This window comes from Lepidochelys olivacea (assembly GCF_965140295.1).
Source record: "Lepidochelys olivacea isolate rLepOli2 genome assembly, chromosome: 6".
NCBI lineage: Eukaryota > Metazoa > Chordata > Testudines > Cheloniidae > Lepidochelys > Lepidochelys olivacea.
The window spans coordinates 64,367,853-64,392,059 of NC_140416.1; the positions used below are offsets into that span (position 1 = coordinate 64,367,853).

Here is a 24,207-nt window from a genome sequence, read left to right on the forward strand (position 1 = left end):
ATGTAGGGCTGCGGCAGCCAGAAAAAGAGGTGACTTTCCCCAGTTCCAGGGCTGCGGCTGCCGGGGAGAGACCCCCCTCCTTCCAAGACCCAGCTCGGGGGCTGCCACAGCGAGGGAGAAAGGGCACATTCATCGCATTAGAAAAGTAAGACTACTGATATTAAAATATGAGTTGTGTGCTTTTATTTGTAGAACAAAAAAAGTTTATTCTTAAGGGTTTTTTTTATATAGCGCTTTCATCTAAAGCACTTTACAATAGTTAGCTAGCGGCACAAACATTTGGAAAGATCCTCAGCAATTTTCAAGTGGTCAGTGAAAAAAAAAGTTTGAGAACCACTGACTTGTACCATAAATATCCCTGATTGAACTCTGTGTGTGTGTGTGTGTTTAGGGGGGTGGCGACACCGCTACTCTGGCAACCGCCAGGGGGAGGAGCCCTGGAGGGCCCTTTGCCGCTCAGTCCACCCTGGGACCTCTGCCAGGAGCCACTGAGCTGAGGTTGCTCCCATCTCCCCCAGAACCGCTGCTCAGCCGGTCCCCGGGGCCAGTCGCATTGGCTTCTGCTCGGGCAGTCCACAGGGCTGACTGCCAGTGGCCGCCAGAGCAGCAGTTGGTGTGGCTGGCTGCAGGACTGCCTAAGCGGTCGCTTGAGCGGCTGGTCCCAGGGACAGCTGCTTGCGCAGCCCCGGGGACAGCCACGCTGGCCACTGCAGAAATCATGGATCCCTACTTATAAGCGTGGAAACTTATACATGCAGATAGGGGATAATATATTTCAATACTGAAGACTATACCTGTGATTATAAATATTACAAATCTGGAACTTTCCTGACAAAAAAGCACACTTAGTTAAGTTTCAGTTAAGTCATTGGGTGACTGGGCAACAAAATGGCAGATGGAATTCAATATTGATAAATGCATATTGGAAAACAATCCTAACTATACAGATAAAATGATGGGGTCTAATTAGCTGTTACCATTCAAGAAAAAAGAACAGAGAGTCATTGTGCATAGTTCTCTGAAAACATCCACACACTCTGTGCAGCGACAGTCAAAAAAAAGTAACAAATTTTAGGAATCATTAGGAAAGGGATAGACAGAAAATATATTGCCTCTACATAAATCTATGGTACACCCACATCTTGAATACTGTGTGCAGATCTGGTTGCCCAGTCTCAAAAAATTTGTATTGGAATTGGAAAAGGTACAGAAAAAGGCAACAAAAATTATTAGGGGTATGGAACAGCTTCCATATGAGGAGAGATTTATAAGACTGGGACTTTTCAGCTTGGAAAAGAGACAATTAAGGGGGGATATGATAGAGGTCTATAAAATCAAGACTGGTGTTGAGAAAGTAAATAAGGAAGTGTTATTTGCTTCATCTCGTAACACAAAAACTAGGGGTCACCAAATGAAATTAATAGGCAGCAGGTTTAAAACAAACAAGAGGAAGTATTTCTTCATACAACGCACAATCAACCTGTTGAACTCCTTGCCAGAGGCTGCTGTGAAGGACAAGACTATAACAGGGTTCAAAAAAGAACTAGATCAGTTCATGGAGGATAGGTCCATCAATGGCTATTAGCCAGGATTGGCAGGGATTCAAAACTATGCTCTGAAGTGTCCCTAGCCTCTGTTTGCCAGAAGCTGGGAATGGGTCACTTGATTACCACCTTTTCTGTTCATTCCCTCTGAAGCACCTGGCATTGGCCGCAGGATACTAGATTGGATGGACCATTGGTCTGACCCAGTATGGCTGTTCTTATGTAAGGTTGCTGGACTGCATTTCTCACAAATGCAATCCGTAGAAAGCAATAACGTTAAGTCATTCAACCTCCCATCTCCATTCTATTTATCTGTTCTCCTTCTCAGTCTCAAACTGCCTCCTTTCACTTACCCACAAGAGCAGGGATAGCAATGGTGGGAGCTTTAGTGTAGCTAAGGTGCCAGCTGCCACCAGTCGTCTTTACCATCATGTTGCCTAGACTTGCTTTGAACAAGGTGAGCATGATAAAAGCCAACAGCAGCTTTAGGAAAAAAGACTAGTGCAGTTACAATTAACTATAGATTTAAGAATTTTAAATCTGACTACAACATTTACAAGAGGGTTCAGAGAAAGCCAACAGTGCTCTTAAATTTTCTATTTTCCTCTATATAGTCACAGACTTTTCTTAGTTCCCCATTCCAGAGCAAAAATGTCTACAAAGGAAGTAGAACTCCACGCAAGGTCAAAAAAGTAGAGCCAAATAGCTACATCTTACCCCTCCTCAATCTCTACATTTCATCCCATTTACAAAGAAAAGTTAGACAAATAGCAAACACTAATTGCCTTTAGTTAGCCTTTATGCTAGCAATAGGCCAATTTCCAAAACAGAGCTCAGTGATATAGATTAAATAATTGTTTAGCAATAATATTTTAAAAATACTAAGCTCCATATAGCTTCAAGTTCTAAGTGTATGTTTTACTTCAGCACAGGATCTCTTACATCCTATTGTAACAACACTATGTGGATGATTCTCAGCTCTCTGTAAAATAAGCCGAATCCTTTTAAGACTCTGAATCCATCATCTTAATTGTTCAGTAACCTTTTGGGCATCTCAAAACAAAAACTGATGGCAGAGTGAGGCAGCAGTATTGTCTCCACAGCATAAGTACACTTTAACACAAATGCTGTCTCTGCAACATTCACTTATGGGTTATTGAAATGGAAGGTCTTGTTTCTATTTTCACAGTGTATCAGACTGTTGGGATCTTTGGAAAAAAGGCAATTTTAAATGTTTTGTTCTCCACTGATGTTCATCAGGAAGCAGGAACACCCATTTAGATATAAACCCATACACAACAGCACGCTTTCCTGAAGTACAGTGCATTACTGAACAGTCCCCAAGAATTGTCTGACAGGATGCTCTCCTTCAACTGGGCAAGGTTATATTCCTCTAAATAACAAAATATAGTTCCACCCACCAAACTAACAACTTCAAATTTGGTTTATCTTGTTTGCTCATAATGACATACTTCCTGCCTGTATCTGTTAAATACTGGTTACCATTCACTTTACATCCCAAAGCTAATAAACCATTTTCCATTACTGCCCATCTCAATGCATAGTGTACTGAGACACAATCAGAGCAATTTGCTACCAGCATCAATAGGTCTGGTTAACTTCTGCAATTAGAATTCAACTTCTCATCTTAAATCTGAATTTAAATATGAATATACACCAGTGGAGCCAAGTAAGCCCACACAGGGCAACCTACATGCATGAGAAGTATTTTAACTCAGTCATTTTTCCAGTAGGACCACCAAAATGGTTCAATTCTACAAGTTAGTTACAGCACAGATCAGGAAAACATGGCTTTGATAAAGCTCCAGCAACACTACATAATGTAAAGCAGTGGTTTCGAAATTTTTTGGATCGCACACTCCCAGCGCCAGCTCTAGGGAAGCCCGAAAAAAAAGAAGAGCTGCCGCCAGCGTGCCGCCAAAGACGGAGCAGGGAGAGCCAGGCTGCCGCCGGCTTGCCACCAAAGAATCAAAGGCCCAGGAGCGCTGCCACTGCACTGGCGGCGCTACTTCGGTGGCGCTCCTCCTGTGCGCACCCCGCTTTGGAGACTACTGATGTAAAGGATCGTTTATTTGCTTACCTTTTTACCAGAGGGTAATCCCTTACTGTTACAGTGTTTTTAATCTCTGGGAACACACGTCCAGAGAAAGGATTGGTGCATCTTATAATTCTATGAAACAAACATCTGCCACTACAACTAAAGACCCTAACTTGTAGCATAACACTTATGACATGTGAGAAGCTATTCATGCCAGTGCAACATGTAGTGATCACAGAAGCAGTTTCACTTTGAGTTAATCCAGATGCTCAACAGACTAGAAGTTAGGAGACATTCTAGCTTTTATACCTAGCCTCTTACAATATCTTATCAGAACTTTGAATCATGTGTGTGCTCTTCATGACAGCCCCTCCCTTCTAGTCTAAGGCTAAACCACAGCATTTAATATAGAAAAGCTTAACAAATAGTCGACATGCACATGCTTCAGAAGCCTCAGTATTTGGGGATACTATATATTACAGTTTCAAAGTAGCAGAAAACATCTGAACTATTTACTGCACAATGCCCTGTGTCTCTGAAAGGAGCCTTTAAAATGTCATTTTCCTTTCTGTGTACTGGCATGTAATCCTTTGGTGTCCAACACCTTAGAAGCTGACCAGTTTCTAGAGATTACTGTAGAGTTACTTAGGGTATGTCTATTCTGCAATAAAATATCCATTGCAACAAAAAGACTGACTGGGGTTCATGGGCTAGTACGAGATAAAGGCAGAAAACTCTTACCTTAACTGGAAAGCTGCATTTTCCAGTGCGAACCCCTTCTTCATCTGTTTGCCATTGGTGAGGCCTACTAGCCTCTGGGACATAAACATCTTTCTTTCGCCTAAAACTCTGTCGTAATTTGTTCATTTCTCAGTTTTCACGTCCTAGAGAAGAAAAATATATATTTCAGTAGGCATCAAAATTAAGTTTTTCCACAGTTTAGGCCCACCAATATCACTATATGTTATTATGCGAAGAATTTGTGCTTCTACAGAAATAGATGGAAGTCTCTCGAAGGAAAGTGGCTTAGTAAACAAGGAGCCAGCTAGAGATGGGATCTGAGAAGGCTCTGCTTGTATAAGAGCATTATGCTCAACTAGCCAACAGCAACATCAGATGGAGTAAAGTAATGGTAATCTAGAAGCAACAACCTTGACAGCCCCCTTCCATCCTGAAATTTCTCAACACCTCCAAAATGAAGTCTTCCTTTTGAGCAGGAGGTTTTAGAACGCAAACCAAACCAAACCAGGCAAGCCAGGCACATGCCTCTTTAGATCAAGGGGTGGGGATTGTGTGTCCAAATCTGTGAGCTGAGGGGCTTTGAAAGCTCATTTCAAAAGCATTTTGAAAAGAGCACCACATAAAACTTATATGGAGAAAATTTCACAGTGGACATTTTTGCTTTCCAAGTAAAACTATTAGACACTGAGCTACATTGAAAATGATTCACTTTTGTCTGTATTTACAATTCCTGACATCTAAATGGCTTAAAATCCTCAAAAACCACAGCTGTCACATAACTGAACACAGGAAAGGATTAAAAGTTAAACAAACTTGCTGCCAACCTCACTCCTAGTTAACCTAGTTTTCAGAAGAAATGTCAACCCCTTTCCATCTGCCATCACTAAAGCACTCTGGCCATTCCAAATGACAAAAGGTCTGAGTTTTGTCATTAACTCCCCCCGCCCCAAGCTTTGTGCAACTGTCACTTTTTGTTATAAATTAATATGGTAATTGAGCAAAGCAGTTCTCTATTGTTTTATATGGATGTGGTGATATTAATAAACCCAGACAAAGGAAACAAAATTTTGGATTGCCAGTTGGTTTGTTTCCCTAGCATTCTTTATTTTCCTATAGCCTATTTTAAAAAGTGACACTGTCAAAATCATCATTTAAAGCTCTCTTTACTTTATCTTTATGATTCTAGCAATAAGACATCAAGCAGTATGCTTGTTCCTGGAATAGGGAATGCCTCATACTTCAATTTCATTGGAAGATTTAAAAAGCACTACAGATAAATTCCCAAGCCAGACTTCCTTCCTCATACCACCAAATAGTCTTCCTCTGCAACAATGACACTGTTTCCTAGGTTGGCCCTAGAAGATGAATCCTGAATCCTCAGAAACAAGAAAGAGCACTCATGGAGAATGACAATGGGGGAGGGAGGGAAAAGAAAGAACACAAGCATGGAACTAAAATTTCCATAGCTGGTTAATGCTAGCATTGCCAACTCTCAGAAATTTATCACAAGTCACATAAAATTTTGCTCCCTGCAGCAGGTGCTCGCAAAATGATGCGGAGACTTCCAGCCATCATGCAATTTGGGAGCAGAAGCCTGCACTCACCTTTTCCCTAAGAGCAACTCCCATTCCCTTCTCCCCAGCCCTGCAAATACCTACTGCTTCCATGATCCCTTCCTTCCTCCCCACTTGCCACAGCCAATCTTGACTCCTCCTCACCACTCCCCAGGCCTACTTTTGACTCCCCAACTTTGCTCCACACTCTCCCTGTTCCCAGCTCCTGCTTCTGATCACTGCCTTCCCACTGACGCAGTCCAGGCACTGGCAGCTCCCTGCAGTCTGGCCCCTCACATACCTTCCCTCCCCCTGCCCTAATGTCTCACCACTTACATGTTGGGCTGGTACTTACTATCCAAACCAAAGCCTCCACACTCTGGGCTTCTCGGCCAATACCTGCTGTCCTGAGCCTTCCCTGCAGCCACTGGCCCTCCCCACTCCCAAAGTACTTCTGTCCCCTAATCCCATTGAGTCCGCCACTGCTCCAGCCATACCCCCAGCCTGGGAAACTTCTTGTGGGGCGGGGTAGTTAATGGTCTTGATCCCCCTGCAGGCTTCTGGGGTTACTAACCAGCTTGTGCCTCCACCTCTGCCTTGGGGCCACCAAGGAAGCACAGTGTGTTCCCCCCGTCCCGCATCCAAGAGGGCACCATTGGATAGGGGACCCCTCCCGTCCTGCAAGCTGGCACAGCTGGCTTCCACTTTTAAGCCGTTGAGTACTACCAAGCTTTGCCTCCAGGAGGGTGAGGAATTATTCCCTGGGGAGGGGGGTAGCCTAAATATGGGCAGGGATGCCACCTGTCACTGAGAAAAAGCTCCCATTTGTAACAATCTTCAAGCCCCCTTCCACCTGCACATAGGGGTCAACTGTGGGATGTGGCAATTTGGGGAATTTAAGTGTTTCTTATGAATTCCGGTTTATCTTATGAAATTGCTGTATCATGAAATGACTGCGTAAATGGAGTAATCCCTGTGCTGTCAGGCACAATCTTGACAGCTCCATTCAAGTGGGAACACCAAGGAAGGGCTGAAGACTAGGGAAACCAGCCAGGTGTGTCGGAACCGGTGTGTGGGCTGAGGGCCATGGCCCCATCATTTTTTACTCACCTTAAGGACAAGTGACCGGGAGCGGGGGCAGAGAGTAGCGAGTAGGCCTCAGGGGAAGAGGCAGCATGAGGGCGGGACCACGGTTTGGGCATCTGTCCCCCGCCCAAACATCTCTATGGAGCTTCCGGCACTCCTGAAACCAGCCCCACAAAATTGGTCTGTAGTGTGGGGGTTTGGACCAAGGGAATTTTCTCAGAGATAAAAGGAAGCTTAAGCTGGAGACGGGAACAGGCATCCTATTTCTCTGTGGGACCAGTTGAGGAAGAATTAAACTAGCTGCACTGAAGAGACACTCACCATGATTCAGAGGGGAAGCCATGTATAGAAAGCATGATCCTGGACTCCTCAGATGACTCTGACCAAGCCCAAAGAATGCTCAAGTGCGGAAGAAACTAAGGCAGAAAAATCTATAGGTGGTGTGTCTAGGTATGTATAGATCTTGTTCTAGCTGAAGTAAAGAGTGACTGGGTTTTGGACTCTTACATAGCCTACGTTTGCTTTCACTGTCATATGTCCCTGAAGAGGTGAACTATAAATCCGGAACTCACAAGGTTGGAACTCTAGGAAAGGGTATGCCTACGGTACTGGTGGGTCTGCACTAGTTCTGGAGGTCTAAGGCAGCTGGGACATGAGGTCCCATTTCTATACAGAGGTCACAGAACCTGTGCCCAGGAAACGTGCTAATCAGGTCAAGGAAAGAGTGCTGCTCCCTATTCAGGCCAAGGGAAACAAAAGAGCACAAGGGTCCAGTTTGGTGGGACCCAAATACAGCAATCTGGTGACTATCCAGCTAGTGAAGCTTTACCAGGGCTGTGTAATGGGGATGGGAGGTAATCCCTTCCTTTTCTCAGTGGGGAGGGGGGTGTGTGTGTGTGTGTGTGTGTGTGTGTGTAAGTGTAAAAAAAGGTAAAATCCTCCATCTGCCATATGTCTTGTGGGGGTAAGGGAGTTTCCCTCCCTACTCACTCTACCCCACTATCTTGGGGGGTAAGTCTGATTCCTCCATCCACCACTGTCTTAGAGGACAGCACATTGTTATGGGGACAACATAAGAATGGCCCTACTGGGTCAGGAAAAAGGTTCATCTAGCCCAGTATCCTGTCTTCCGACAGTGCCCCAGAGGGAATGAACAGAACAGTTAATCATCAATTGATTCATCCTTGGTCACACACTCCCAGTTTCTGGCAAACAGAGGCTAGGGACACCATCCCTGTCCATCCTGGCTAATAACCATTGATGGACCTACCCTCCATGAACTTATCTACTTTTTTTTAACCCAGTTATAGTCTTGCCCTTCACAGCATCCTCTGGCAAAGAGTTCCACAGGTTGATTGTGTGTTGTGTGAAGAAATACTTCCTTTTTTTTTTAAACTGCTCCCTATTAATTTCATTTGGTGACCCCTAGTTCTTGTGTTGTGAGAAGGAGTAAACACTCCCTTATTAAATTTCTCCACACCAGTCATGATTTTATAGACCTCTATCATATCCCCCCTTAGTCATCCCTTTTCCAAGCTAAAAAGTCCCAGTCTTATTAATCTCTCCCCGTATGGCAGCCATTCCATCCCCCTAATCATTTTTGTTGCCCTTTTCTGAATTTTTTCCAATTCCAATATATCTTTTTTGAGATGGGGGACCACATCTGCACGCAGTATTCAAGATGTGGGCGTACCATGGATTTATATAGAGGCAATATGATATTTTTTCATCTTATTATCTATCCCTTTCATAATGATTCCCAACATTTTGTTTGCTTTTTTGACTGCCACTGCACACTGAGTGGATGTTTTCAGAGAACTATCCACAATGACTCCCAAGATCTCTTTCTTGAGTGGTAACTGCCAATTGAGACTCCATCATTTTATATGTATAGTTGGGATTATGTTTTCCAATGGAGGTACTTCAATATATCGTCTCTGCAATTCATGATTCCTCACCCAGCAGCTACTTGAAACAACATTGTCCTCATTGCTCTTTCCTCTCCCAAAAGTCTCCTTAATTTTAATAAATATGCAAGAGTTAGTAGAATTGTGCTTAACAAACACACTGGGAGTAAGCAAGGAGAGTTCAAAAATCAGATCAAAAGTGATTTAATCATTAAAGAATTTCATGATGGGGGGTTGACTTGATTTTTGAATTTGTGTTTGGCAAAACTGTAAAGCAGTTTGGTAGTAAAAACAATTTTAACAGCAGAGGAAAAGTGTGAACTAGTATGTGATTTAACTAGAGCAACATCAAACATGAATTTGATTAGCTAAAAATAAAACAGAATGTGGAAATGAGTGCACCCTCAGCACCTGCGTGCAAAGAGATCACATTTCTTATCACAAACTCTGCTGATGCTATTGACAAAGTCAATCACTCCAAACAAGTAACTCCTCCACATTCATGAAGTCCTAACTAGGTAAGTTCAAAGTTCTTTAAATAATAAAAGAATGCTGAGCGTGCAAAGCAAACTGCAGAACAGTTCTAAAGAGGATAGTAGAGTAACATTAACTTAGAATTTTGCATTACACATGAAAAACACCTTTAAAATAAAAAACATGCAGATTAAGAATTCCAGCCTCAAGAGCCTTAGGGAATATGAATTTCTATAGGAGTTTGGCCAGCCCAGGTCATCTGACTATTTTGTAGAGGGATTATTTTGTACCAAGAGGCAGAGTTAACCAATAACCACAGGAGGAGGACTGGTTGAGTTTTCCATCTCAACTGTTGCTAGAAGATTAGTTCAAAACAATTTTTCATGAAAGTGTCTTTCAGTAGAAATTTTAATTTTCTGTCAGAAACCCAAATACGCCAAACCCCAAAATATTTTGGGCAAACAATTATTTTGTTTGCCACACTGCCTCATAGAAGTTGTACTTCGGTTACCTCATCTCCCCCATTCTCCTCTATGGATCAGGCCCCCTACCTGGATTTCTCCCATCAGCTATGGGACTCCATGATGCACTTCCTCCACCAAGATGGGAGACTGGTGCATCATTGCAACCAGATTTATTTCAGCCAGAAAACAGCCTACAGAGGAGAAAGGGAACATGAGGCCCCTGAACTACATCTCCCTTGAGGAACTAGGGTAGCATTTTCACCAAAAATATTAACGTTTTGTGCAAAAAAAACAAGTCCATTTCCCAGTGAGCTCTATGATCATGTGCTTTCACAACTTAGTTTCAGGAATTGAAATGGACCCTTTACAGCAGGGGCGGGCAAACTTTTTGGCCTGAGGGTCGCGTCAGGTTTCTGAAATTGTATGGAGGGCTGATTAGGGGAGGCTGTGTCCCCCCAAACAGCCAGGCATGGCCCAGCCCCTGCCCCCTATCCGACTCCCCTGCTTCTCACCCCCGGGTACCCTTGCCCCATCTACCCCCTCCCTTCTCCCTGACCTCCCCCTGCCCTTAACTACCCCCCACCACCCCACTCAATCCCCCCCCACCTGACTGCCCCCCCTCCGGGACCCATGCCCCATCGACCCCCCCTGCCCCCTGTCCCGACCACCCCCCGCTGCCCCATCCAACCCCTCCTCTCCTTCCTGACTGCCCCCGAGACCTCTGCCCCCATTCAACCCCCGTTCCCTGCCCTCTGACTGCCCCGACCACCTCCCAAACTCCCATGCCCTCTATCCAACCCCCACCCTGCTCCCTGCCCCCCTACCACGCTGCCTGGAGCACTGGTGGCTGGCAGCATGGCTGCACCAGGACAGGCAGCCGTACTGTGCCACGCAGCACAGAGCACTGGGTCAGGGCGGGCTCTGTCCAACTAGTCAGAACAACCACTTACCCCAACAAAGAAAAACAATGAAAAATTGAAAGAAGCTGAACTGTTATCAGAATCGCTCGACAGCCCAAAGCAGTTTGTCCTACAAACAGCCACCTGATTGGCAATGCACATCATCCCCGGTCCCATCCGATTTAAAATTATTATAGCTAATGTTAAAAAATTATATAGTACACAGGTTAAGAAAAGTGTGTCTGTACATCTAGGTAAAGTGCTTAGATTTACTAAGATGTTAAATAAGCAATTCAAGTGACCAAAGAGATTGAAGTGTTCTCCGACTGGTTTTTGAATGTTATAATTCTTGACATCTGATTTGTGTCCATTTATTCTTTTACGTAGAGACTGTCCAGTTTGCCCAATGTACATGGCAGAGGGGTATTGCTGGTATACGATGGCATATATCACATTGGTAGATGTACAGGTGAACGAGCCTCTGATAGTGTCACTGATGTGATTAGGCCCTATGATGGTGTCCCCTGAATAGATATGTGGACACAGTTGGCAACGGGCTTTGTTGCAAGGATAGGTTCCTGGGTTAGTGGTTCTGTTGTGTGGTTGCTGGTGAATATTTGCTTCAGGTTTGGGGGCTGTCTGTAAGCAAGGACTGGCCTGTCTCCCAAGATCTGAGAGAGTGACGGGTCATCCTTCAGGATAGGTTGTAGATCCCTGATGCATTGGAGAGGTTTTAGTTGGGGGCTGAAGGTGATGGCTAGTGGCGTTCTGTTATTTTCTTTGTTGGGCCTGTTCTGTAGTAGGTAACTTCTGGGTACTCTTCTGGCTCTGTCAATCTGTTTCTTCACTTCAGCAGGTGGGTATTGTAGTTGTAAGAATGCTTGATAGAGATCTTGTAGGTGTTTGTCTCTGTCTGAGGGGTTGGAGCAAATGCGGTTGTATCGTAGAGCTTGGCTGTAGGCAATGGATCATGTGGTGTAGTCTGGATGAAAAAACTTCAAAAACAGACTCCAACGAGAGACTGCTGAATTGGAATTAATTTGCAAACTGGATACAATTAAGCTAGGCTTGAATAAAGACTGGGAGTGGATGGGTCATTACACAAAGTAAAACTATTTCCCCATGTTTATTCACAACCCCCCCCCCCCCGCCCCCAGATGTTCTTGTCAACTGCTGGAAATGGCTCACCTTGATCACTACAAAAGGTCCCCCCCCCCCCCGTAATAGCTCGCCTTACCTGATCACTCTTGTTACAGTGTGTATGGTAATACCCATTGTTTCATGTTCTCTGTGTATATAAATCCCCCCACTGTATTTTCCACTGAATGCATCCGATGAAGTGAGCTGTAGCTCACGAAAGCTTATGCTCAAAGAATTGGTTAGTCTAAGGTGCCTCAAGTCCTTTTTTTTCATAGAAATGACATTCTTAAAAATCAAGGTGATTACCCCATAAAATAAATACAGACCAGTTCCCCACTAAATCCCAAGTTTCTACAAACTAATCAGAGGTTAAGTTCAAAAGTTATCCAAGATGATGAGCCAATTTAAAAATTATTTCATTTTATTTTGTGCACTTGGAATATAGTCAGTTTCACTGTTATGTAATGTCAGTTAGCCCCTAAACTTCCCCTTTCCATAGGTCTTTCACACAGCAACAGACAGAGGAAAAATCTGCAAAGGCAACTATAAAAATGAAAAAGTTGGCAGAGTGACTCTGGCAGGTCTGGCGTGGGCACCTGAAACTACTTTTGAACTTTAGTAGAGTTTAAATTAGCAGCCTTACAAGTGTCCTCATTCAGAGAGCAATTAGTTAAATTCTCATTCTGAAGGACTACACAGCCAACCACAAATCTGACGAAGATTTAATTTCATGAATTCTAACGTGAACCAGGGATAGTCAAGCCACATACAAATAACACTTTTTCCACTTGGACTGTAAAGGGATATGATCCATTTTAGACCAAGTCTTCGATCATGGTAAGGTTTGTGAAACTGTTCAGGGTGCTTGGTACCACCTGTTGCCCCACCCATGGATTAAACAAATACTGAATGTTTTCCAGATCCCTTTGATCAAAATACAAACAGGTCATATAAGGGTACAAAGTACCAATGAAGTCTTTAGCCAATAGAAAAGTAATTAGGAAGGTCATGTGAGAGGAAGCTCCCTGTGCAATCCTCCTGTTTTGCAAGGGAAACCAGCCTTTTCAAGTATAAGTCTCTTGAAGAAAATAGGTCAGATTCACTCACCTGTCCGACTCCTAAAGTAAACAAATTTCAACTAATAGAAAAAACAAGGTTTAAAAAACAGTTTTTGTTGAAAGGATTCTTCTGGAACTGCATTACTAGTCTAGCCTCCAAATTACATTGCAAGTCCGTGCACATTTTACGATAGGTCTTTCTTTAAAGCAAGTCAAGAAAAAAAAAAACTCTGCAGTTTTGGTTACACCAATTTTAAGCGACGCCCATGCCCAGTAAATAAATAATGCACTGCCACCTATCAGTGGATCTTTTTTGATAGCTAAATTAACATATACCATCTCTAGCATAGAGTGACAGGTATGCTGCCCAGAAATTAAAATCTAAATAAGAGTTGGAGCAACAATCACTCTCTATTATTTTGTCTATAATATGCTTTGTACCGGAGACACTCAATGTTAGGTGTAAGATAGTCAGAAGTTTGGAAATAAGTACTTTTTGCTGCTTTCTTTCAAAGTCATCTGACATTTCTGAGCCAAGAGGAGATACAAACTGTTGCAATCTCACTGAGAATCCGGCAAGGGTGGTTCTACTTGTGTAACTGATTTAGAAGGGAAAACACACTTGAGACGCATTCTTCTACATTGTTAGGAAGATTTGCATCCCAACATAAGCCTTGTGGTCTGTGTTTTTGCCTGTAATAAGGTGTGGCCAATATCTGATATCTCAAGTTTCATGGAAATGATATTAGACTCCACAAAGCTTTCAGGATTTTAGTATGCAATCAATATTGCAGAATAAGTAAACATATGAAAAAATATGCATGTATTTCTGGTTTTCCAGATTTCACATTTTAATCTACAAAGAGTTTATAAGGTAAAGCAACAACCAAAGTGTGCTACATAGTCTCTTATAGAACCTAAAGTTTATTGTTGGTGCTTTAATATTACTAGAACAGGGGTGGGCAAACTTTTTGGCCTGAGGGCTACATCGGGGTTCCAAAACTGTATGGAGGGCCGGGTAGGGAAGGCTGTGCCTCCCCAAACAGCCTGGCCCCTGCCCCTTCCCACTTCCCGCCCCCTGACTGCCCTGCTCAGAACTCCCCACCCATTCAACCCCCCTGCTCCTCATCCCCTGACTGCCCCCTCCCAGGATCCCCTACCCCTATCCAACCCCCCCTGCTCCCTGTCCCGACTGCCCCCCTGAACTTCAGCCCCATCCAACCCCAGCTGATCCCTGTGCCCAGTGCCACCCCAGGACCCTCTGCCACTTATGCTAAAATACTAAAATACTAAAAAGGCACAACAATAAAAAGTTTGATCAGTATATAAAATATATATTAAAAACAGTCAATTTAATAATTTCAGAACTATTTGCTTTTCAATACAATTCCAGAATCTCCACAGTTTAAAGGAATTGAATAAAACTTTGTTTTCCTGTAAGAGACAGATATAAGCTAAAGAAAATTTTATAACCAGGTTAGAATAATAGTTTGCCTCCAGCCACATTGGGTTGCTAAACTGTTTTTCCCCTCTACAAGAGCACTTAAGCCACTCTTAAACATGGTTGTGATACATGGTGGTTCTCTCTTTTTAGTTGAGTCTGTAATGGAGTTTAGATGTGGGGAAGGGATAGCATCAGTTTGTCCCACACTATTGGGAAAGTGAACCCTTATTACAATTACATTTTATCAGCATCACTGCAATTATTCTCCAGTGCAAGAATTGTGTGAAAGAATCTGTCCTTGCTTTTTATACCAAAATCACACTCTTTTTGTATGCTTTTCAGTGCTGAGTTTTGTTTTGAATTAGTTTATTCTTTCTGGAGGCTTGGATACTGTAAAATCTAATTAAATCCAGCTCTGTCACACTGATGAAAATGGAAGGATGCACCATATGAGCACTCTCTCACTAAAGCATAGCAGTCCTACTTACACATCACAGTATGACTAACCACATTATACATTACAGGACTTTCCAACCCATTTACCCTTTCATTACCAAATTAAAATCCAATAATGTGCATACTGGGGCAAACTTTCTGCTCTAAGATGACAAAACATTTGCCCTTCTCTCCATTTTAATAGTATACTGGTTTAACAAATCTCAATCAACTCTTTAAATATGTTTTGTATTTGGCTTTGAAATAGTAAAGTACTTTTGCTTATCATTTGGGTTGGGGGGACCAAACCAGTAATGGGTACACAATGAAGGGAGCAATGCTAAGTAACATTGTTTTGGTAGTAGCGGGTTGCACATAATGATTTTTGGGAGATCAAAAATAACCTCAGGACTCTTGCTGCTCACAGAGCTGAAGACTGCACAGGTTATAGAACTATATTCAGATCAAAGGAATGGGGTACTCTGGCAGAAGACTGCATGAGACTACTCATGAAAGATTGATGGTGGCTGTAAAGCACCCCAGACACCAACATCCACATATGAATTCTGGGAGCAGGGGAAGAGTAAGTGAACTCTGTCCAGGCTGGACCTAGGTAGAACTGAAGAGCCTACGCTTAAAGTCTCACTGTGAGAACATAGAAACAGATGGTAAAATAAACACAGTTGACTGGTCTAGTCCCATTTCCTTTATGACATACCAAATAATTGATTACTTGAACTTTGCAAAATGCTAACAATCAATAGCAACTATGGATACGAATACGATTATTATTTCCTAAAATTTTAGGATTTTGTTATTAGGTTATTAAACGTTAAACTAATTCAGCATCAATGGCAATGCGTTAAAATACCGGTAGCTACCTGGCATCCTGCCCCAAAACTAGGAATGTCATACTCAATACATCTGAATAATCATATAAGCATCCACAGATTGTCAATCTGTAGGTGGAGCAAGCAATGAGTTGGCAGATTTAAATATGCATTCAAACTAATTCAGGCTCAACATTTAATATTCCATAAGAGTGATATTTTGAAAATGTCAGAGACATAATGCAAAAAATTACTCCAGACCTTCATATATTGGTCTGTCAGGAGAAACACACGTTTACAAGAGACCTTTAATATGCTTCTTGCAAGATAAATAGAGGATTAAATGCACTGTAGACGTAACAACTATTTCATTTACATATTGAAGCCAGTTGCCCACTTGAACCTATGCAGAAAAAGGAGTTCAGCCAGTGAGAGAGAAAACCCAAAAGCTATCCAGTAATTACTATTCTGAAGCAATGTCCCAAATTATTAGATTCGACTATTTTTGCAAACCCAGTGACATATGGTCCTGTATGACTCACTCCCATCTCAAAGAGGGAATTTATTAGAGAAGCAATCTTCTTGCTTTATATGAAATATACCTCAAATATTTTCCCAGACAGATAGCTATACAGTGTGCTGTAGAAGCTGCCAGATCTATCAAATGTTGAAAAGTAATTTGGTTTTAATTAGCATCCATTTTAGCATCTAAAATGGACGTAAAAATCTTACCTCTGACCTTTGCTTAGCCTTTTGGGAAGCAGTAAGCGAAGTCAAAAAGAGTTGAGTGGGCAAGAACCATACATGCATTATTAAACATCTTTCCTGGGATTGTGATACAGCCCCACGTGAGCTGAACAGCAAACCAATAACAAATTCTACAATAAAAATCCCCATTTGACCCACTGAGAGTTTGGTCTGGTAAAAAAGTCACATATGCATGAGAAATAGGAAATCAAATGCAGACGAGAGAGTTAAGGATCTCCATGAAAACATAACATTTCCTGACTAGTCAAAAAAGTGCCTCTTTAAAATAATTACTTTTCAGAGCAGCACCAAATACACAAAAGGATAAGGGAGAACAAAGTGTGGTAATTTCTGTAATCAAAGTCTTTACTACCCCTAACTCCTTTACCTTACAAAGCCAGGGAGAACAAGCTCAATTTTATTTCATCTCATGAACCAGAATTGTTTGTTAAATTTAAATTATGTAGACCCATGGAATACCTTTGAAGGCAATGGTGTTGTATAGGTGCCACAAATGGCATAATTTGGCCTGCAGAACCATTATTAATGTGAAAAGATGGAAACAACCCAGCATGAATCAAGAACCAGGCCATGTCTACACTACAAAAAGTTTTGTATGCATGGCTATAACAGACAGGGGTGTGAAAAAACTACATAAAAGCTGATATAGCTATGCCAGCAAAACACCCACTGTAGACACAGCTATGCCAACAAACAGTGCTTCTGTCAGCATAACTGATATAGTCCAGGGAACAAAACCTCTGCATCCACACTAAGGGGCTCTACTAACACACAGAAAACATCTGCTTAAAGTGCAGTGGCATTCAAAAAAAATAATGTTAGGAACCATTAGGAAGGAGATAGATAAAACAGAAAAAATCATCATAATGCTACTATATAATCTGTTGTGCGCCCATACCTTGAATACTGCATGCAGTTCTGGTTGCCTTGTCTCAAAAAAAATAAAGATTAAAACTGGAAAACAGAGAAGGACAACAAAAACAAGTAGGGGTAAGGAACAGCTTCCGTATGAGGCGAGATTAAAAAGACTGGGACTGTTCAACTTGGAAATGACGACTAAGGGGAGATATGATAGATGTCTATGAATCATGAATGGTGTGGAGAAAGTGAATAAGGAAGCGTAATTTACCCCTTCATAGAAGGGGTTTTTCGCCTTCCTCTGCAGCGTGGGGCATGGGTCACGGGTCATTTGCTGGAGGATTCTCTGCACCTTGAAGTCTTTAAACCACGATTTGAGGACTTCAATAGCTCAGACATAGGTGAGAGGTTTGTTACAGGAGTTGGTGGGTGAGATTCCGTGGCCTGCTTTGTGCAGGCGGTCAGACTAGACTATCATAATGGTCCCTTCTGACCTTAAAGTCTATGATTCTATATAACATGAACCAGGGGTCATCTAATGAAATTAACAGGCAGCAGGTTTAAAACAAACATAAGGAAGTACTTCTTCACACAATGCACAGTCAACCCATGAAACTTGTTGCCGGGGATGTTGTGAAGACCAAAAGTACAATTGGGTTCAAAAAAGAATCAAAAGTTCATAGAGGATAGGTGGGTCCATCAATGACTATTAGCCAAGATGGTCAGGAATGCAACATCATGCTCTGGGAGCCCCTAAACCACTGACTACTAGAAGGTGGGGTATATCACTCGATGAGGTGTCCTGTTCTGTTCATTCCCTCTTAAGTATCTGACACCAGCTATTGTTGGAAAACAGGATACTGGGCTAGATGGATCATTGTTCTGATCCAGCATGACCATTCTTATGGTCTTATAGCTATAACAGTATAGCTCTGTAAACTGAACTCGTGTAGATTAGTCCTAGACTGAGCTGGCAGAGTTGGTAGTTTGCAATCCCACATTTAAATGTGATGACTCGAGTTGCTAAAAAATCATGACTTTTTTTTAAAAAAATCAAAAACTGAAAAATAAATTGTTATTTTTATTTGCTTTTTAGTTTAGGTCTTTAGGGTATGTTCAGGTAATGTTGTTCTGCTCTTCTCTAAAGCTGTAAGGGAGATAAGTATCTTAAATGGAAGAAGAGACACTCAACCACAGGATTCCAGGAATTGGGGCTTTAAGAAAAAATCAAATATGGCAAGCCTCAAAGTAAAAGCACAAAGTTCGCAACACTGATTAAACCCACATGTAAAATTAAACATTTAATTTGGATAGCACTCACTGAGAGAAACCAAAAGACCCACAATGCCATTTTTACATAGTTATTTACTGTGATCTCACTTTAAGTGCTTCCTATCCAATCTTAACATTCAGGCCTTGTCTACTTTACAGAGTTTTGTTGACAATAGCTATGCCAACATACAGCAACCGCTTAATTAATGTGTCGTTGCATGTCCACACTATGCGCCTTGTGTCAGCAGAGTGCACCCACACTAGCAGCTCTTGCACTGAGACAGAGAGCAGTGCACTGGGGCAGCTATCCCACTGTGCAAGTGGTCGCAGGGTACTTTGGGAAGGGATTGCAATGCCTCATGGGGCAGCTGCCTTTTGCCAACAAAACCACGTAGTGTAGACAAGGCCTTAGTAGCTTTTTGTACGGAATACAAAAACTTTACTCAGTGTGACAAGTTCTTTGCTCCTCAGAGGCTCAATCTGCTAAATTTTAAAAAGTCAATCTTAAATCCCATGTAAAATTTTATTCTACTTTTTTGACCAAATGAAATTATTCTATATTTTCAAACTTTACAAAGCTTTTGATAATGGGGAGATTTTTTCCTCCCAAAACAGCAAGCTTGTCCCACAAAAAACACAGGTTACTCAGCAGCTATGCTGCAAGACTTGAACTACATCAAAGCATGCTTCCCCTCATATGTCCTTGCACTGCTTGTCAGGTCAACATTTTTCAGTTTGAGCATTTGCTCCAGAAATGAAATGATCATCCAAGGTCTTGCTGGAGCTCTATCCTAAGTGAGAGCTCACTGGCACAAATCCACACAGTCTGGAGTGTTCTAAATGTGTTTTAGAAGATAACCCATTCCAACCAAGTTTGGAATGTGGTGGTGTCAGTGAGCTGTATGTAGTTTTTCAGTTTCATGTGTAGGAAATAGAACTGAATACAAAAAGAGTAAGAATTCCCACTCCTTGGGGCAGCCAACTGACCTAGCAGCAGTGGTCTGCAGCACTACTCAGGAGGCCCAGAACCCAGTGTACTAGGTCCCCAGACAGAGGGCAATTGAGACAAGAAACAGTAACCCCATAGATACAAGTGTGAAGTACAGACACAATGGTCTTCAAAAGGGTTCTATTCAATTCTTAGATCACAAGACTGTGGGAGACTGATGAGAGGAGAAAAATCTGGGAGCAACTGAAGGAGCAAAAAGTAGTTTTACCTCATGGTCAAAATAACTGAAGATAAATGGACTCATTTTCCAAGAAGACTGAAAATCTCATAAAAACTGCAGACTGTTACACTATGTTTTCATCTTAATTATGCTAGTACAGTGTCCATAATGTACTAGGCACTTTCCAGACATGAGAATATAGTACCTGCCATGAAGAGTTTGCTATTTAATATTTAAACAAGAATTTTATTTTCCGAATAAGTAAATACATTAACATTTCTAGGCCTGTCCAATGCAAATCCTTGCTTCATAACTCTTTCACAATACCTCTTTTTGGAAAACTTACCAAGAAATTGACAATATTTCTCAAGTCGGTTTCCTTTAACAAAGGAAATTAATTTGAGATATCACAGTTGTACCTTCCTCTACAGCCACACCTAACAGAAGAGAAATAGTGAAGTGACCCAGCAAGCAGTTTTAGTCTTGTGAATAACTAAGGTGTTACTAAAAAGAACGAGGAGTACTAGTGGCACCTTAGAGACTAACAAATTTATTTGGGCATTGTTAGTCTCTATGGTGCCACTAGTACTCCTTTTCTTTTTGCAGATACAGACTAACACAGCTGCTACTCTGAAACCTTACAAAGTGGTTGCCATTAGTCTCTAAGGTGCCACTAGCACTCCTCGTTCTTTTTGCTGATACAGACTAACACGGCTACCACTTTGTAAGGTTTCAGAGTAGCAGCCATGTTAGTCTGTATCTGCAAAAAGAAAAGGAGTACTTGTGGCACCTTAGAGACTAACCAATTTATCTGAGCATAAGCGTTCGTGAGCTACAGCTCATTTCATCCTACACAAATACCCCTTTACTTTGTAAGGTGTTATTGTCAACAATTCCATCACCAAGTTTTCAAGTCCCCACAGGAGCACAAAGATAATGTTTTCAGTGGTAGGAATCCAATTCCAAAAACAGGATTAGAGGTTCTTAACATTCATCCACACAAACTGTTAAAAATGAAATGTCCAGTACAGGTATCCTTATTCAATAAGATTAAACCCTGCACATCATATTCACCACTTTCAACATTAGGCTACATTTCTTAATACAGTTTCATATAGCCTCAACATGTATAGTAATGATACGCATTACATTCCTCATGACTGCACTAGAACATAAAACCTAAACTCTGATCTTAAACTTAATATACATGTCAGCCATATGTGCACTGGTGAAGTGCATTAAGTCCCCCCCACCCATGCAGAAGTTATGGGATCTGAATATAACTATAGTGAGCTGGGGGGTGCTTAATTTTGAAAGGCATGTCATTTATTCATGTGCCTAAGTAGTATTTGAGAGACTAATTTTAAGAACCCTTTATTTTTTGAAGTCTTGGCCTAGATGTTTTGTGGCAGGAACTGAGAGATATTTCCGAAGTGACAAGTATGTTATAGTGGAAGTTAATATGCCTTATATCAGTTGCAGGAAGTGATGCCAACTTTTGCAATTTTGTCATTAGTCTTGCAATATTTGCGGTTTTTCTTAAAATCCCAGCTCCTTGATTCAGTTGATTTCATAAAGAACCTTAGCTTTCATTTAAGTTGATAGCTCTCTTGGTTGTAGAGAAAAGTCTGAAAACATTAACTGTAAAGGCTCAAAAACCCAGAACGCAAGCAAAAATTCAAGATGTATCGTTTAAGAGTCCCATGATTATTGGGGGCCTGGGTTATGATTTTTGACCACTTAACAGGAGAAAAATTCCTGCATCGTTCCCAACCCATAGTTTGCTGCCCCCTCTCCCCACCTGACAGGGATGTCAATGCTTTTCTCTTCGCAGTTCTCTCACAACCTTCAGAACAACCCCAATTCCTCCTTGTAAGGCAGCTACTATTACTGCATCTAGCCAACGTATTAACAGAATAGTTAATTTACACGTGAAGTGGTAAGGCTTCAAATGCATTAGACAATTAATAAAAGCATGAACTGCATAGCCTTTTATATGCTTCTCTGGAGAATCTACCCAGAGTTTGAATTGATTTACTCTTTCTACAAGTCTGTCACACCTTCATCTCTTTAGAGAAAAATTTACCAGAAATCAAGAGATACTAATGGCTCATCTCAGACCTAACCTAGCTGCCCAAGACACTTTCATCTCACTTTTTGTATTTGTATATTAAACTCTCTAAAGCAGTGAAGGGACCTCAAACTGTGGAAGTTTTTAAAATAAAAATGAAAGGAACGTGGAGACAAGGCAATAGATATACTTTTTTTTTTTTTAAAAGAACTCTAAGTTAAGCTACTTTGAGACACGAGTGTAGAAAACAAGCACAGCACCCTCCCACCACCCCTCCCGTATTTAAGTTTATTGATAATAAAGCATGATAGCTCTGTTTATGGAGGGAAAGAACAAAAATGTTAATTGTTATTGATATAGCAAGTCCCAAGGCATCAGACCTTCAGGAAATGGGTATCCCTTCCTCAGTTAATTCACTTCATACAAGTAACCATGACAAAAGTTTATTGGTTATATTACTAAAATTAACAATGACATCACACCTCTGCACATCTAGCCTACTACAACATTGTTTCTGGTGATTAGTCGAGTAATTTGGTCTTATATAGAACTAAGAATTCAACCCTTTTTACAATATGAAAGTTTGAATACAAATATTAATCAAAGCATGGGAGGAATAGCCAGAAGATAGGTAGATAGTATACCAATGGATATAGTTTCCGTAAGTAGTCGTCATAATTCTGCCTTTGCATCATCATGGCAACAAAACTGTCTTAGGTTTTTTGATCAGTTTTATCATACTAAATTGTAAATAGGACTTATGTAACATTTAACTAGCCAGTCCAAATAAGCTCATTAATAAAATTACACCAAAAAACCCTATGAATAATCTGTTTTTCCCACTAACTGAACCACACTGTACTGGTCAATAGAACTGAGCTATCCGGTAAATTGTACCAAAGGACACTTCGTTGTGTCGGCTTTCAGACAAGATTTAATCTACAGTTATTTGCATTGGAGTAACCAAGTCCTTGGCCTACAATTGCTACAGGATCAGTGTCACCTGCTGAGAGAGTAAGTGCCTCATCTTTGTTACAGCATTTTTCTAGTTGCATGAGTATATAAACTTGATAGAAAGTAGTTCTGTTCCATCAGTATTATCTTTCACATATGTTATTTGAGACTTCTGGCCGCCTACATTTAGTATACCTCTTGCCCATCCCCCCTATGTCAATAGTTCCCTTCTTTCATGGCAATACAAGTAGTTGTGTTAATTTTCTCTATGAAAAATCTTAGAAATGAACATGTCATTAAACCAGTGCAGGTCTTTGCACATATTTCCCTTCCAATACTGTATCCAAATATCTCAAAGCAGGTCTTTCAGAAAGAACACAATGTTTTCAGAAAAACTCAACAATGAATACATTTAAATTTCATTAAGGTTTTAATTTAACAAAATTGATTTGCAAACTTAAGTGTCCTTGCATTAACTGAAACTGCTTTTTGCAGAATAATCTAGAAATTGGTGAAGCTGAAAGCATTATGCAACCCATGTCATAAGTGCAATAAGACAATGAACATGTTATCTAACCAGATTTTAATATTTTAATTTTCCATCAAAAAACTGCTAGGGGCTACACTAAAGTTGATCATCCGTACACTCAAAATCAGGAAAGGCCAAAGTTAAGGTTGCACAAACATTAATACTGTGTTTTTGCATTATGATACAGATACTATTTTTGAAACAATTTACAGGATTGTTTTTCGTAGGGTGGAAGATTAAGAGAATTCTTTGATGACAGCGAGCGAACTGTTCATGATTATTGTTTCAGACATCAAGAATCGGCAAACATCAAGACATACCTCAGAGTGCTTTCCATTTCAGCGTGACACTTTCCAAATCACTTGCATCTTATAACTATTGAAACAACCTTTGTTCACCTGTGAACAGACTGAAATATCCTAAGACACTTGGTAAAGTAGATTTTAATCAAAAAGCACCAGGTGAAAGCTACAGAAATATTGTGTGCTGCTGTAACACACCAATGAAGCTATTGCAACTAAATGACCATCATTGCAGAATGAGTTGATGGCTGAACTAAAGATCTCAGAATGAGGCTTGCAGAAAAAGGAGATGAATGTTTGCCGTTTTTTCCACAGTCATAAAATTACAATATATTTCATACAAAGCATGCCATGATATATGAAAAGTCATGATCTGCTGAAACCCATTGTTCTGTCCAAATACGTATACTGTTAGGATTGCCAGGTGTCCAGGTTGCGACTGGATCGCTGCTGACTGGGCCACTGAAAGTCCAGTTGTGGTGCAGGCAGGCTCCCTACCCAGCTCTGCACAGCTCCTGGAAGCGGCAACAGGCTCCTCTGGCTCCTAGATGCAGGGGCAGCCAGGGAAGCTCTAGACACTGCCCTCATCCTGCCCCCCCGACTCTGCAGCTATGGCCAATGGGAGCTGCAGGGTGGAAAGGACTGACTCA

At 41.4% G+C, this 24,207-nt stretch overlaps 1 protein-coding gene across 6 annotated transcripts in view; it reads right to left on the minus strand.

Annotated features, from left to right (window-relative positions):
• The window catches only part of NUMB (NUMB endocytic adaptor protein), a 145,527-nt gene that overhangs the window by 47,329 nt on the left and 73,991 nt on the right, over positions 1–24,207 (minus strand). For 5 of the 6 annotated variants that reach the window (XM_084629910.1, XM_084629908.1, XM_084629909.1 and 2 more), the window contains one exon: positions 4,345–4,487. In XM_084629910.1, the coding sequence (XP_084486036.1) occupies positions 4,345–4,470 (126 nt within the window). In that variant the 5' untranslated portion in view covers positions 4,471–4,487. Of the gene's footprint in view, positions 1–4,344; positions 4,488–9,915; positions 9,933–24,207 lie in introns of those variants that run through there. The other variant, XM_084629907.1, reaches the window with a different exon arrangement.